We start from the raw sequence: 17,035 nt of genomic DNA, 5'->3' as shown, positions 1-17,035 counted from the left end.
CGCGACTCACTGTCTAATTGTGAGCCAGCCAGACTCCGTCAGGGCAGAGCAAGCAGAAGGCGGCAGCTTGTTCTGGCTGCGGCGCAGGCTCTCTGATGAATGACGGGTGACGTCCCCCTGCGCAAAGTCAGGGATGTCACTCGTCATCTAGAGAGCCGGCCGCAGCCCACTGATTTAAAGAGACCTCACACTGCCTGAACAGCTGCGGCTGCGCTGCGGCCAATCAGAGAGCTGCACGGCGGCGCCCGCCGATATGGTCCAGAGGAGTCAGACGCCTTACGGTAGCTTCGGGGGCCTCATATTTCGGGGTTGGCCTTATTATCGGGGAGACCTTATGTTCGGGGGAGGCCTTATTATCGGGGGAATGCCTTATATTACAGCGAGAGACAAAACTGGAAGTAGGTGTTATTTTCGGGGGATGTCTTACTTTCAGGGGAAAGATGGTATTATTACTTTCACAACAGCACAACTGCATACCATTGATGATACTTTTAAATTTGCATGGACAATTGAAACAGTTTTTTGCTCAAGCTGTGTGTATTAGTACTGCTTGGACACTAGAAGAAGGGGGTTAGACCCCCCAAAAGCCGATTGCTTTTTCTCTGTTAAATCTGGAGATACACTTTTAGGAAATTCTCAATCTATTGAGTCACACCCGCATTGCTGCAGGAAGTTCTGCGTCCGTATTTCCCCATCTCAGAAAGGTGAGAGGCATGTGAGATTCCTCTGTGATTACTCACATGGATGAGTCTAATAGCAGGTTTATTGTCAGCGACGATGGAGACAAACCTGAAAGACAAAGGACAATGACAATAACCGAGACCAGCCGGGAGATGTAGGAAAGTTAACAGACCGGCTCCCCTAGGAGGAAACATGCTGAACGAGAGCGAAAGCCCTCATGAGCACATTGTTTATTTTTTCTGTAAAAATTCCAGTTTTGCTAAAAGTCACCTTCATTTTTTTCTTATAAATAATTCTATAGCACTCTTCTCCCTGAGGACTCGGATCGAGTTGGTGATAGAAGGATTTCTCAGGTGGTGCTATAAGCCTTGGTGAAGAGATGTATTATGGGTCTGCTTTTAAAAACATCCAGAGATGGAACATTACTCCCCAGACAATTTCAAAGAAGGTCAGACAATGGATTCACGGGAAGTTCGTTCTTTGATTCTATTGTCCAGGAGGCACTTTCTCTGGATCCATTTACCTGGAAGAACTTTCTCTGATTTCACACTTCAGGAAGCACCCTTTATGATTCCATTGTCCGGGAGGCACCCTCTTTGTATCTATGTGGAATCATTGTCCAGAAACAAACTCATCGGGATCCATTGTCTGAGAACACCCTATCGGGATCCATGGTCTGAGAACACCCTATCGGGATCCATGGTCTGAGAACACCCTATCGGGATCCATTGTCTGAGAACACCCTATCGGGATCCATTGTCTGAGAACACCCTATGGGGATCCATTGTCTGAGAACACCCTATCGGGATCCATTGTCTGAGAAAACCCTATCGGGATCCATTGCCCAGGATGCACCGCATCAGGATACTTTGCCTGGGGAGCACCCTATCAGGATCCATTGCCCAGGAAGCTCCCTATCGGGATCCATTGTCTAAGAACACCCTATCGGGATCCATTGTCTAAGGACACCCTATTGGGATCCATTATCTGAGAACACCTTTTCAGGATCCATTGTCTGAGAAGCATCCTAGAAGGATCCATTGTCTGAGAAGCGCCCAGAGATGGAACAGTACTTCCTAGAGACTTTCAAAGAAGGTTCTGCCAAGTCAATCGATCCAAAGAGGATGCTTCCAGACAATGGATTCATGGGAAGCTCGTTCTTTGGTTCTATTGTCCAGGAGGCACTTTCTCTGGATCCATTTACCTAAAATAACTTTCTCTGATTTCACACTCCAGGAAGCACCCTTTCTGATTCCATTGTCCGGGAGAGGCACCCTCTTTGGATCTATGTGGAATCATTGCCCAGAAAGCACCTCATCAGGATCCATTGTCTGAGAACACCCTATCGGGATCCATTGTCTGAGAAGCACCCCATCAGGATCCATTGTCTGAGAAGCACCCCATCAGGATCCATTGTTGGAGAAGCACCCTATCAGGATCCATTGTCTGAGAAGCATCCTAGAAGGATCCATTGTCTAAGAACACCTTTTCAGGATCCATTGCCCAAGAAGCTCCCTATCAGAATCCATTGTCTGAGAACACCCTATCAGGATCCATTGTCTGAGAACACCCTATCAGGATCCATTGTCTGAGAAGCACCCTATCGGGATCCATTGTCTGAGAAGCACCCTATCAGGATCCATTGTCTGAGAAGCACCCTATCGGGATCCATTGTCGGAGAAGCACCCTATCAGGATCCATTGTCTGAGAAGCACCCTATCAAGATCCATTGTCGGAGAAGCACCCTATCAGAATCCATTGTCGGAGAAGCACCCTATCAGGATCCATTGTCGGAGAAGCACCCTATCAGAATCCATTGTCGGAGAAGCACCCTATCAGGATCCATTGTCGGAGAAGCACCCTATCAGGATCCATTGTCTGAGAAGCACCCTATCGGGATCCATTGTCTGAGAAGCACCCTATCAGGATCCATTGTCTGAGAAGCACCCTATCGGGATCCATTGTCGGAGAAGCACCCTATCAGGATCCATTGTCTGAGAAGCACCCTATCAAGATCCATTGTCGGAGAAGCACCCTATCAGAATCCATTGTCGGAGAAGCACCCTATCAGGATCCATTGTCGGAGAAGCACCCTATCAGAATCCATTGTCGGAGAAGCACCCTATCAGGATCCATTGTCGGAGAAGCACCCTATCAGGATCCAATTTTCGGAGAAGCACCCTATCAGGATCCATTGTCGGAGAAGCACCCTATCAGGATCCATTGTCGGAGAAGCACCTTATGAGGATCCATTGTCTGAGAAGCACCCTATCAAGATCCATTATCGGAGAAGCACCCTATCAGAATCCATTGTCGGAGAAGCACCCTATCAGGATCCATTGTCGGAGAAGCACCCTATCAGGATCCATTGTCGGAGAAGCACCCTATCAGGATCCATTGTCTGAGAAGCACCCTATCAGGATCCATTGTCGGAGAAGCACCCTATCAGGATCCATTGTCCGAGAAGCACCCTATCAGGATCCATTGTCTGAGAAGCACCCAGAGATGGAACAGTACTTCCCAGAGACTTTCAAAGAAGGTTCTGCCAAGTCAATCAATCCAAAGAGCATCCTTCCAGACAATGTATTCATAGGAAGCTCGTTCTTTGATTCTAGTAAATAAAGTCCATAAAGACATGGATGAGTGAGTTTGGAGTGGAGGAACTTGACTGGCCTGCACAGAGTCCTGACCTCAACCCGATAGAACACTTTTGGGATGAATTATAGTGGCGACTGCAAGCCAGGCCTTCTCATCAGTGCCTGACCTCACAAATGCTCTTCTGGAAGAATGGTCAGACATTCCCATAGATACCCTCCTAAACCTTGTGGACGGCCTTCCCAGAAGAGTTGAAGCTGTTATAGCTGCAAAGGGCGGAGCCAACTCAATACTGAACCCTACGGACTAAGACTGGGATGCCATTAAAGTTCATGTGTGTGTAAAGGCAGGTGTCCCAATACTTTTGGTAATATTGTGTGTGTGAACAGGCTGGTTTGATTCACACGTCATGCGACAAAACGCATCCAATTCTCATATATGTAAACGGAGCCTAAAGGTTGCTGAGAAGCTCACCTGTCCGGGAAGACCAGGCACATCGCTTGGCTGGTCACATGGGATTTGTTTTCAGTCTTTGTATTGATAATCTCTATTGTAATCACTGATAAGGAATGTCACTTTTCCTCTTCGCCCCTCCCCCGCCCCATGTCGGAACATTTCACATCTAGACCAGTCAGTGAGAAGATATTCCTCCAGTGTGGGGGGTCATCTGGGAGAAACTGACGGCTTACTGAACCCCGGATTTTATTGTGTGCCCCCCCCCCCCGGAATAATGGCGGGACCCCGGCGTGGGGCACTGCCTGCGATTATCGCCCTCCAGCTGCTCATCTCTGGTAAGTCTTTGTAACAGATACTATTTTTTTTTTTTTGAAGGGGGAAATCTGGGACTTAAATAAATGACAAAATATCTTGTTTTATCAATTTTATATGTGATAAGAATTTTCCACGAAAATGGGATTTGTCTTTGAGCCCCGGACCAATTGTCAGCCTGAGGACCAGAGGTCTTTTTACAATTTCGCACTGCACTGCTTTAACTGGTAATTGCGCGGTCATGCAATGTTGCACCCAAACGAAATTTGCGTCCTTTTCTTCCCACAAATAGAGCTTTCTTTTGATGGTATTTGATTGCCTCTGCGATATTTATTTTTTACAATATAAAAGGAAAAAAGACTGAAATTAAAAAAAAAAAAGATATTTTCTACTTTTTGTTATAAGAAAAATCGAATAAACTCAATTTTAGTCATACATTTAGGGCAAAATTTATTCAGCCACATGTCTTTAGCAAAAAAAAATGTCAATAAGCGTATATTTATTGGTTTGCGCAAAAGTTATAGCGTCTACAACCTAGAGTACATTTTCTGGAATTTACACAGCTTTTAATTTATGACTGCCTATCTCATTTCTTGAGGTGCTGATATGGCAGGGCAGTACAAACCCCCCCCCCCCCCAAATGACCCCATTTTGGAAAGTAGACACCCCAAGGAAATTGCTGAGGGGCATGTTGAGCCCATTGAATATTTTTTTTTTTGTCCCAAGTGATTGAATAATGACACACACACACAAAAAAAAAAAGTTTACAAAAAGTTGTCACTAAATTATATATTGCTCACACATGCCATAGTTATATGTGGAATTGCACCCCAAAATATATTCTGCTGCTTCTCCTGAGTATGGGGATACCACATGTAGGGGACTTTTTGGGAGCCTAGCCACGTACGGCACCCCAAAAACCAATCACTGCCTTCAGGATTTCTAAGGGTGCAAATTTTTGATTTCACTCCTCACTACCTATCACAGTTTCGAAGGCCATAAAATGCCAAAATATCACAACCCCCCCCCCCCCCCCAAATGACCCCATTTTGGAAAGTAGACACCCCAAGCTATTTACTGAGAGGCATGTTGAGTCCATGAAATATTTTATATTTTGCCACAAGTTGCAGGAATATTAAATATTTTTTTTTTTTTTGCACAAAGTTGTCACTAAATGATATATTGCTCACACATGCTATGGGCATAAGTGAAATTACACCCCAAAATAAATTCTGCTGCTTCTTCCGAGTACGGGGATACCACATGTGGGGGACTTTTTGGGAGCCTAGCCACGTACGGGACCCCGAAAACCAATCACCGTCTTCAGGATTTAAATATAAAACACTACCAAAAAAAACTGTTAGCGATCGCAGGGATCAGGCCTGACTCTGCGATCGCTGCAGTTATGTGTTTAGTGTTTTGTAAGTGACAGTGATCGATCGATACTGCACTTGGGTGGGCTGGGCAGAGGGGCAAAACGCAGGTGCTAGCAGGTATCTTGGCTGATCCCGCTAACAATGCGTTTTTTTGGAACCCTAAACTGCTGGGGACGCTAGTATAGATCTGATCAGATCAGATATTGATCTGTTCAGATTCTATACCACTACAGGAGGTGTATGCTTTGCGCGTGGGTGTTAGCAGTACTGGCACTAACCTAGCGCTGCCTGGGGCGACGCAGACCCTGACCCTAAAACCTAATTGATATCACCCGCCGGGTGATCAGGGGGTTAAACCTTTATTGGTTAATAAATGGTGGGTGCCCTGATGCTATAAAAAGCAAACTAACTAACCAGAGTCACCCGTAACACTTATATGGTGATCACTGGTGAAGGGGTTAACTAGGGGCAATCAGGGGGTTCAAATCTTAGGTAGTATATGGGGGTCCATGATGCTATATAAAAACCTGACAGGGAACCTAAATAACTAACTGGCTAACCAGCGTCACCAGTGACACTTATATGGTGATCGCTGGTGAAAGGGTTAACTCTAGGGGCAATCAGGGGGTTAAAATCTTTATTGGGTAGTATATGGGGGTACCTAACGCTATAAAAACCTGGCGGTGAACATAAAAAATAACTAGCTACCTAGCGGCACCAGTGACACTAATGCAGCAATCAGAAAAACGATCGCTTAGTGACACTGGCAAAAGGGGGTAAAAGGGTTACCTGGGGGCAATCAGGGGGTTAAAACCTTTATTAGGTAGTATATGGGTGTCCCGGACGCTATATAAAAACCTGACAGGGAACCTAAATAACTAAATAACTAACTGGCTATCCAGCATCACCAGTGACACTTATACGGTGATCGCTGGTGAAAGGGTTAACTCTAGGGGCAATCAGGGGGTTAAAACCTTTATTGGGTAGTATATGGGGGTACCTAATGCTATAAAGACCTGCCAGTGAACATAAAAAATAACTAGCTACCTAGCGGCACCAGTGACACTAATGCAGCGATCAGAAAAAACGAACGCTTAGTGACACTGGCAAAAGGGGGTGAAAGGGTTAACTAGGGACAATCAGGGGGTTAAAACCTTTATTGGGTAGTATATGGGGGTACCTAGCGCTATAAAAACCTGGCGGTGAACCTAAAAAAATAACTAGCTACCTAGCGGCACCAGTGACACTAATGCAGCGATCAGAAAAATGATCGCTTAGTGACACTGGCAAAAGGGGGTGAAAGGGTTAACTCTAGGGTTAATCAGGGGTTAAACCTTTATTAGGGGGGTAGGGGGCTACCCTGGACCTAACACTAACTGCCCTGACAGTTTTTACTGTCACAACTGACACTAAATGCAGTGATCAGTAAATAAATGATCACTGCAATCAGTGACACTGTGACTGGGGGGGGGGGGCGGCGGGGATCGGGGGGTGATCGAGGGGACGATTTGTGTGCCTATGTGTACCTACATGTCAGTGTAGTGTTGGTGCACACTTACTATTGTGTTCTCCTCGCAGGCCGGTCAAAAAGACCGCCCGAGGAGAGTGACATCACTTCCTCCTGCCTGTGTTTACACTACACAGGCGGGGGAAGCTTCTCATTCACCAGGAACGATCGAGAGGGGATGGCCAGAAACCAACGGCCATCCCCTCATCCTGGATCGCTCCTGAAGCCCTCGGTCCTCGGACCCCCCACCCCCTGGAAGGCAAGCACGTACATGTACGTGCTTGTGCCTTCGGTGCCATTGTGCCGACGTACATTGCCATGCGGCGGTCCTTAAGTGGTTAACCACTTGACCTCTGGAAGGTTTCACCCCCCTTCATGACCAGGGCATTTTTTGCAATTTATTTTTTTATTTCCAATTGTTTGGTCTTTTTTCATTTTATATCGCAAAAAAAAAAAAACCCCCAGTGGTTATCAAATACCACTGGCCTAAATTAATGAAGAAATTCGATTTTTTTATTTAATTTTTTGCTGTAAAACCTATCAATTTAAAAAAAAAAATCTAATTTCTTTAGGCCAGTGGTATTTGATCACCACTGTTTTTATATCGCGAGGAAAAGAAATGAAAAAAGACAAAAAATTGGGAAATAAAAAAAACACTTTCTGCTACAAACATATCAAATAAAAAAAAAATGAAAAATAAAATTTCTTCATAAATTTAGGGCAATATGTATTCTGTTACATGTCTGGGGGCAATTTTGATGGGGCAATATAATGGGGCAATTTTGATGGGACCATTTTGATGGTAGCAATGTGACGGGGCAATTTTGATGGGGGAAGTATGATGGGGCAGTTTTAAGATGGGGCAGTGTGATGGGGCAGTATGATGGGGTACTGGAATTTTTTTTAAGAAATAGCTAAAGCACAAGTGATGGTTTGGTGAAAATTACCAAAGTCAAATGCTGAACTCCAAGTCATCAGGAGCCAAATGTTGAAAAAAAAATGTCTGGCGATTTTACTGGCTAATAAGCTATTGTGAAACAAATACCATGGTGGAGGGTGGGGGTTGGGCACATTGGGTACATGGGCACATGTACCAAAAAAAATAGCAAAAAAAGCAAAAAAGAAAATTAACCACTTGCTTACTTTGCACCATTACCCCCTTCCTGCCCAGGACAATTCTCAGCTTTTAGTGCTCTCATGCTTTGAATGACAATTGCAAGGTCATGCAACACTGTACCCATGTTATATTTTTATATTTTTCTTCACACATATAGAGCTTTCTTTTGGTTGTATTTAATCACTGTTGGGTTATTTATTTATTTATTTTTAAAAAGACAGAAAATTTCAAAAAAAACTAAGTTTTTCTTAGTTTCTGTCAGTAAATTTTGTAAGTAAGTCATTTTTCTCCTTCAGTGATGTGAGTTGATGAGGAGGCACTGATATGCCGCACTTATGGGTACTGATAGGTGGCACTGATGGGTACTGATATTTGGCACTGGTGGGCATTGATGGGCAGCAATGATAGCCAGCACTGACTGACACCACTAATGGGCACTTGTTGGTGGCACTGCTGGCGCTTTATTGTAATCAGTGCCCTGATTACATGTCTCGATGTCCTCCTTAGGGAAAATGTAGTATCAGAGTTTCATTTATATAAAATTGTTCTACTTTAACCATTTTTGCGCGAGGGGGGGTTTTGCACGTTAAAAAAATCATTTTAGGCCTAAAGATTGTGTAAAACCCCCAAAGCATTCCATCTCCCTGCTGCTACACGGAGGGATAATGCTAATGAGCACTAGGTGATTAGGGTGTGCCCGGACACATCCGGCATACCCTGTGCACAGGTCTATGATTGGCACCACACACAGATCTGTGGGACTGGGATGCACAATGCTTCCTGCACTTGTCCCCGGGCACATCCTGCCCTAAATCTTTCCGGTGTTCCGCCCAGCCCCCGTCCAGCCGCATCGGCTGTCAGCCTCTCATAGAGTTCTCCAGGCTTCTGGCAGCGAGGTTGAACTTGACAACCGTGTCCTCCAGACACGGCTAAACTCCAGAGGTTCCACCTCTGGGACTAGATGGGACTTATTCCCAACACATACTTCTCTATAAGCACAGTGTAAATACCCTACTATGATTGGTCAATTACAGGATTATGTGTCCTTTGTTATAGACTTAGCAACATCTCAAAGAACCTCTTCTTCTTCCCGGTGAAGGTGTTTAGCTCAACCAGGAAAAAAAATACTCTAATGCCGCGTACACACGATCAAGCCCTGATGGTTTACCCCGACGGAATTCCGATGGGATTCCGCTCAAGCTGTCTTGCCTACACGCCGTCACAGCAAATTCCGACCGCCAAGAACGTGGTGACGTACAACGCGTACGACTGGCCTAGAAAAACAAAGAAGTTCAATACCCAGTAGCCAATAGCCTCCGTCTCGTAGATGAATCTGAGCATGCGTGATTTTTGCGCTTCGGAATTGCGTACACGCGATCGGAATTTTTCCGTCTGGAAAATTGAGAACCTGCTCTCAATCTTTTATTGGCAGAAACTCGGCCAGCAAAATTCCGATGGAGCCTGCACACGGTCGCATTTTCTGGCGAAAAGCTCTCATCAGTCTTTTGCTGGCCGAAATTCCGACCGTGTGTACGCGGCAATAAAAGCGCAGTTTTCCCAGCAGAGATGAGTTCATTTGACAATGGATGGAGAAGGACTTATAATACAAATCTAATTCTAAGCAATCCGTGTGTATGAGGACTGTGCGGGGAGACACAGCAAACCTTCTGGCAATGGCGGGGAAATTAACAACTTCCGGACCGCCGCACGCCGATATATCGTCGGTACTTCGAGGAGGGATATCTTTGTTATGGCAGCACCTAGCCACCATAGCCCCGGTATCCCCTTCTTCAGCGGGCGGTCCGCTTTCCGATAACAGTGGTCTCTGCAGTGGAGGGCCCCTCCCACTGCTCTCCAGTGCCCTCCGCCACTTACCGTAGCAGCCGGTAGCGGTGGAGGCGGTCGGCTCCTTTTCCTTGCTGGGTATGGAGACGAGTGAGGGGAAGATGGCGCCCCCCCAGCCCGTCTCCATGATAATGCAGGGCGGAAACAACGTCAAAACATCACTTCCGCACATAGCTCTAAGCCCTTGTACACACGGTCGGACGTTCCGACGGAAAATGTCCGATCGGACCGTGTTGTCGGATAATCCGACTGTGTGTGTGGGCTCCATCGGACTGTTTCCGTTGGAATATCTGACGGACAACGTTTTAGAGCTGGGCTATAAAACTTTCCGACAACATGATCCGATCGGACTTTGTCCGATCGTGTGTAGAGAATTCCGATCGGACAAAGTGCCACGCATGCTCAGATCAAATTCCTAGACCAAAGCTATTGGCTACTAGCCTGAACGTAGTCCCGTCGTAACGAAATAACGTCGTCACGTTCTGAACGATCGGATTTTCCGACAACTTTTTGTCCAACCGTGTGTATGCAACACCAGTTTCGGACAAAATCCGTCGGATTTTGTTGTCGGAATGTCCGATCGTGTGTACAAGGGCTTGGCGTGCAGAAGCGAACATATACGTGAGTAGCGCCCGCATATGAAAACGGCATTCAAAGCACACATGTGAAGGATCGTCTGGATCGGTAGAGCGAGAGCGATAATTTCAGACCTCCTCTGTACCTCAAAACATGCAACCTGTAGAATTTTTTTTAACGTCGCCTGTGGAGATTTTTAAGGGTCAAAGTTTGTCGCCATTCCACGAGTGGGGCGCCATTTTGAAGCGTGACATGTTGGGTATCAATTTACTTGGCGTAACATCATCAATCTTTCAAAATCTAACAAAAAAATTGGGCTAACTTTACTATTTTCTTATTTTTTAATACAAAAAAGTGTATTTTTTCCAAGGCTTTTAAGACCGATATACGGTGTGACAGAAAGTATTGCAACGACCGCCATTTTATTCTCTAGGGTGTTAGAAAAAAAATGTATAATGTTTGGGGGTTCTAAGTAATTTTATAGCAAAAAAAATGTTTTTAACTTGTAAACAGTAAATCTCAGAAAGAGGCTCGGTCCTTAAGTGATTAATGTGCCATCCTGGAGGAGTTGGACCATCTGTGCAACCTCTATAGGGTCCAGGCGTGGCCTCATGCTACCAGTAGTGATGCTGACACTAGCCAAATGCAAAACTAGTGAAAAATAACCAAAAAAGAGGAGTATGGGGAAAAAAAATGTCTGTGGCCTCCACCTGTAAAACCATTCCTGTTTTGGAGGTCGTCTCATTGTTGCCCATCTAGTGCACATGTTGTTAATTTCATTAACACCAAAGCAGCTGAAACTGATTAACAATTCCCCCCTCTGCTACTTACCTGATCAGATCAATATCCCAGGAGTTTCATTGACTTGATGCTGTACTCTGATTAAAAAGTCTTCCTTTCATTTTTTTGAGCGGTGTATAATCCAACTACAGTGCCGGATAATAGGTTGCTATGATAACAATCCAAATATTGTGCCAGAGAATTTGCTGTGATAACAATCCAAATATTGTGCTAGAGAACAGGTTGGTATGATAATCCAATTAGAGGGCTCGGAGCATATGAGGAATGTACACGCCACATCTTTCCCCCTGAGGAAGTCCGATACACAAAAGTATAGGGCAGAATACGGTGACACGGGAAAGGCTGGTTGATGGCATTATTTGCACGAGTGGCTTGTATTCTTATGATACAAGAGATCTGGGGGGTCAATAAGACCCCACATCTCACCTCTAGGCTGGGAAGCCTGAAATAAAAATAAAAAATAAAATACGATCTTGGCTTCCCAGCCGCAGCGGCACCGTTTGTTTGAATGCAGAGGCCGGGCGGGACATCATAACTTCACGCCTGGCCTCTAAACGATCATAGAGACTCCTGCGACCATCTGGTCCACTGGAAATTGGGAGACGGGAGGACAGTTACAGAACGATGCACTGTGTCTGTGTCTCTCCCTCCAGCAGCTGAAAACTGGAGGGAGGGAAGGGGAGGAACCGGCTTTCAGCTGCTGGAGGGAGAGACACAGATACAATGCATCGTTCTGTAATTATCCTGCGGGAGCGTGCCCTCGGGTCGGGCGGACTGCGATCGCCTTTTACACAGGCAGAATGGGGAACTGCCTTTGTAAACAAGGCGATTCCTCGTTCTGACAGGGGACATCACAGAGATCTACTGTTCCCAGTGATCGGGAACAGTGATCTATGTCATGTCCCTGGTAGCTAATCCCCCCTACAGTTAGAGCACACCGAGGGAACACAGCTAACCCCTTGATCGCCCCCTAGTCTTAACCCCTTCCCTGCCAGTGACATTTATACAGTAATCAGTCCATTTTTATAGCTCTGATCACTGTATAAATGTCACTGGTCCCAAAAAAGTGTCAAAAGTGTCCAATCTGTCCGCCGCAATGTCGCAGTCCTGATAAAAATTTCAGATCACCGACCCACTACTAGAAAAAAAATAAAAATGCCATAAATCTATCCCCTATTTTGTAGGTTAATTTACTTAATCATCAGGTATTCCCAGCAGAGTCCCTCCTTACATCAGGTATTCCCAGCAGAGTCCCTCCTTACATCAGGTGCCCAAGCTAGAGTCCCACCTTACATCAGATGTCTCCAGCAGAGTCCCTCCTTACATCAGATGTCTCCAGCAGAGTCCCTCCTTACATCAGGTGCCCCCAGCAGAGTCCCTCCTTACATCAGGTGCCCCAGCTAGAGTCCCTCCTTATATCAGATGTCTCCAGCATAGTCCCTCCTTACATCAGGTGCCCCCAGCGGAGTCCGTCCTTACATCAGGTGCCCCCAACGGAGTCCGTCCTTACATCAGGTGCCCCCAACGGAGTCCGTCCTTACATCAGGTGCCCCCAACGGAGTCCGTCCTTACATGCAGCCTGTGTCCCATCAAATGCAGCCTGTGTCACATAAAACCCCCCCTTCTCCATGGAAGCACAGCAGCATTTACCTTGCTGTGCTGTCCTCTCCTCTCCTGCGGTGTCTCCTTCTACTGGCAGCAGCGATGGAGGAGTCCACTCCTCATACTTTTTCTCTCCCGGGCACAATAGGAGAGAGAAAACAGGAAGTGACATCTAACTCAGATGTCAATCAAACCGCCCGGCCGGAGCGCCAAACAGAAGCTACTTGACGGACCTAGAAACAGAACATCTAATCCGACAGACTAAAATCGGGAAAACCGTTCGTTTGTGTGCTGGTCTGATGGACCAAATACGACGCAAGGGAAGCTATTGGCTACTGGCTATTGAACTTCCTTGTTTAGTCCCGTTTACGTCATCACGTTCAAAACGAACAGACTTTCGAATGGACTTAGTCCGTTCGTGTGTGGGCAAGTCCGTTCATTCGGAAAGTCCGCCGGATCTCTGACGAAAGTCCGTCGGGAAGACTGTTGAACCTATTCTGCCGGAAAGTCCGGTCGTGTGTACGCGCCATTACGTTGGGTGTCATATGTGTATTGATGTTGCTGCATTATGTAAAACTATCAGAATAGTTTTTACATTTTAGAATGTGGTGCCTCAGGACTGTCCATGATTTTGGCTCGAGGTTGTCCATCATTTTAAAGGGTGCCTTGACTGAAAAAAACGTTGAGAAACGCTGCCTTAGGACGCGTACACACGAGCGGAAAAAGTCAGGCGGAAGCTTTTTCATCGTATATTCCGATCGTGTTTGGGCCTCAACTGACTTTATTTTTCGAAAATTCTGACGGACCGAGAAATAGAACATGTTCTAAATATTTCCGACGAAACCAATTCCTATCGGGAAAACCGCACGTCTGTACGCTTTTTCCGACGGACCAAAAACTCACGCATGCTCTGAAGCAAGTACAAGACAGCAGCTATTGGCTACTGGCTAATGAACTTCCTTTTTCTAGTCCCGTCGTACGTGTTGTACGTCACCGCGTTCTTGACGGTCGGACTTTGGTGTGATCGTGTGTACGCAAGACAGTTTCGGCGGAATTCCCTTGGAAAAAAAACCTTCAGAGTTTATTCCGACGGGGAAAACCGGTCGTATGTATGTGGCATTAGACTTGTAGGTAACAGCTTGATTGCTAGGATATAAAAGCGGGGAACAAGGACACCTTTGCTCCATACTTCTTGTCAAGGTGAAAATCTCTTCTACTTACCTATTAAAACACACCCCGGTGCTAATGACATACACAAAAACCACCAAACCCGTGTAACAAACGTGGGCCTAAACCTGAATGTGAGTAGCGTAGCCCGTTCATAACTCTACTTGACCAAGTTGAAGCCTATGGACATCCAAAGAGACTTTGGTTGTGTGTGCCTCTAAATTAGGAAATGTTAAATATTTAAAGCCCATTTGGTACACATTAATACCGAAAAGTACAATCTAAGTTTAAATGAAGGTCACAAAACTTAAACTAGGATTTTTAACTGTTTTGGAAAAGACAAATAGATCTGTAAGATCACAATATGTATGTTTTTTAAATGAACATGTTTGGTCCACTATGGAGGGCAGAGCAAGGGGTTCACTTTAATGCCCCCCCCCCAGCTTGCCCCCACTATCCTGGGGAAACAAAGTAACATTCTCCAGTATAGAGGTGGGTGCGCCTCCCCGTCTTCTCATTGCTGGTGCTTGGCGACTGGTTGCTCAGGTCCCTAGCCACTAGAGATCCGCGCTATATAGCCAAATGACGGCTACAGCGCAAACCTCCTTTGCTGGGACGACGTCTATTGACGTCGTCCCGTGCACGAGCGGCCTGTGATAAGCGAGTCTATGAGACTCACCTGATCACGGATCGAAGCAAGGGGTGGATCCCGACCCCTTACCACGTGATCAGCTGTCAGCCAATGACAGCTGATCATGTGATACAACGGAGCCGGTAATCAGCTAAAAAAAGAGCCGATCACCGGCGGCTGTGAGAGGGACATCAGTCCCAATCATGGCCAGCTTATCAGTGCCCACCTGCCCCCTGCCAGTGCCACCTCAGTAATAAAAAAATGCCCCCCATCAGTGCCACCCATCAGTGCCCATAGTGCCACCCATCAGTGCCCATAGTGCCACCCATAAGGGCCCACAGTGCCCACAGTGCCATGCATCAGTGCCCACAGTGCCATGCATCAGTGCCCACAATCTGCCTCAACAACGGTGCTGCACCCTAGTGCCACATATCCGTGCCCATCAGTGTCATCTACCAGTGCCCATCAGTGCCCATCAGTGCTGCCCATCAGTGCCCAGCAGTGCCACCTATCAGAGCCACCTATCAGAGCCACCTATCAGTGCCACCTATCAGTGGTACCTATCAGTGCCCCTTAGTGCCACCCATCCGTGCCACCCATCCGTGCCATCTTATCTGTGCCCATCTTTGCCCATCAGTGCCACCTTATCTGTGCCCATCAGTACTGCCTTATCTGTGCCTATCGGTGCCACCTTATCTGTGCCTATTAGTGCCGCCTTAACTATGCCTATCAGTGCCCACCAGTGCAGCCTATCAGTGCCCACCAGTGCAGCCTATCAGTGTCCACCAGTGCAGCCTATCAGTGCCCACCAGTGCCGCCTCATCAGCGCACTTCAATGAAGGAGAAAAATGACCTGTTTGCAAAATTTTATAACAAACTATTAAACATGATTTTTTTAATTTATTCTTTATATTGCAAAAAATAAAACTCCCAGCTGTAATTAACCACTTCCCGACCAGCGCATGACGATGTACGTCAACAGAATGGCACGGGCAGGCATATTGGCGTACATGTACGTCCAATATTCGATGCCGCCCTGCCATCGGGAGCACGCCGCCGGCGGTGCGCTCCCGCGCTGGTCGGGACCCCCGTGAGTCCGGTCACGGGACCAGCGGACTCGATCGCCGCGGGCATCCCCGCGATCGTCTCACGGAGCGGCCGAATGGAGGAAATGCTGTATAAACAACATTTTTCCATTCTGCCTAGCAACTAGTGACGCTGATCTCTGCTCCATGTGATTGGAGCAGAGATCAGTGTACACTAAATGAAAGCCCAACCCCCCCACAGTTAGTAACACACCCCTAGGAACACTTAACCCCTACACTGCCACCCACTGGTTAACCCTTTCACTGCCAGTGTCATTTACACAGGAATCACTGCATTTATATAGCAGTGATTACTGTATAAATGACAATGGTCCCAAAAATGTGTCAAAAATGTCCGATGTGTCCGCCACAATGTCGCAGTCACAATAAAAATCGCTGATCGCCGCCATTACTAGTAAAAAAAAAAATAATAAAAAATTATTAATAAAAATGCCATAAAACTATCCCCTATTTTGTAAACGCTATAACTTTTGCGCAAACCAATCAATAATCGCTTATTGCGATTTTTTTTACCGAAAATATGTAGAAGAATACGTATCGGCCTAAACTGAGGGAAAAAAATGTTTTTTTATATATTTTTGGGGATATTTATTATAACAAAAAGTAAAAAATAATGCGTTTTTTTCAAAATTGTCGCTCTATTTTTGTTTATAGCGCAAAAAATAAAAACCGCAGAGGTGATCAAATACCACCGAAAGAAAGCTCTATTTGTGAGAAAAAAAGGACGTCAATTTTGTTTGGGAGCCACGTCGCACGACCGCGCAATTGTCAGTTAAAGCGACGCAGTGCCGAATCGCAAAAAGTGGTCTGGTCTTTGACCAGCAAATTGGTCCGGTCTGAAAGTGGTTAAATACCACCAAAAGAAAGCTCAATTTGTGGGAAAAAAATGATAACAATTTCATGTGGGTACAGTGTTGTATGACCGCGCAATTGTCATTCAAAGTGCATCAGCGCTGAAAGCTGACAATTGGTCTGGGCAGGAGGGGGGTTTAAGTGCCCAGTAAGCAAGTGGCTAGAGATGTCACTTGGGGACAAAAGCCCAAAATCAACCACAAATAGGGCAGACGATTGACATCTGTAAGTTTAGATGTTTTCCACAAACGTATTCTCTGGAATAAATGCAGCTCTGGAATTAAGGAATTGCCAGAAATTGAATCTGATATATTTACAAAACTGTACATTCATGGCCTTCACAGTCACTCTCCAGCAATATTAGTGCGTGCTTCTCTTTCATCGTATGATGTGAATTTATACTGATATTTT

General features: G+C 45.9%; 1 protein-coding gene across 1 annotated transcript in view; it reads left to right on the top strand.

The window, feature by feature from the left end:
• The first annotated feature begins 852 nt into the window (after positions 1 to 852).
• Positions 853 to 17,035, top strand: part of LOC143997900 (uncharacterized) — a 122,840-nt gene continuing 106,657 nt past the window's right edge. The window contains exon 1 of the mRNA XM_077493722.1: positions 853 to 4,067. Within this exon, the coding sequence (XP_077349848.1) occupies positions 4,007 to 4,067 (61 nt within the window). The 5' untranslated portion in view covers positions 853 to 4,006. The remainder of the gene's footprint in view (positions 4,068 to 17,035) is intronic.

This window comes from Lithobates pipiens, unplaced genomic scaffold, assembly GCF_037356315.1.
Source record: "Lithobates pipiens isolate NorthernLeopardFrog02 unplaced genomic scaffold, aLitPip1_a1.2 Scaffold_19, whole genome shotgun sequence".
NCBI lineage: Eukaryota > Metazoa > Chordata > Amphibia > Anura > Ranidae > Lithobates > Lithobates pipiens.
This window is presented reverse-complemented; position numbering and strand designations above follow the sequence as displayed.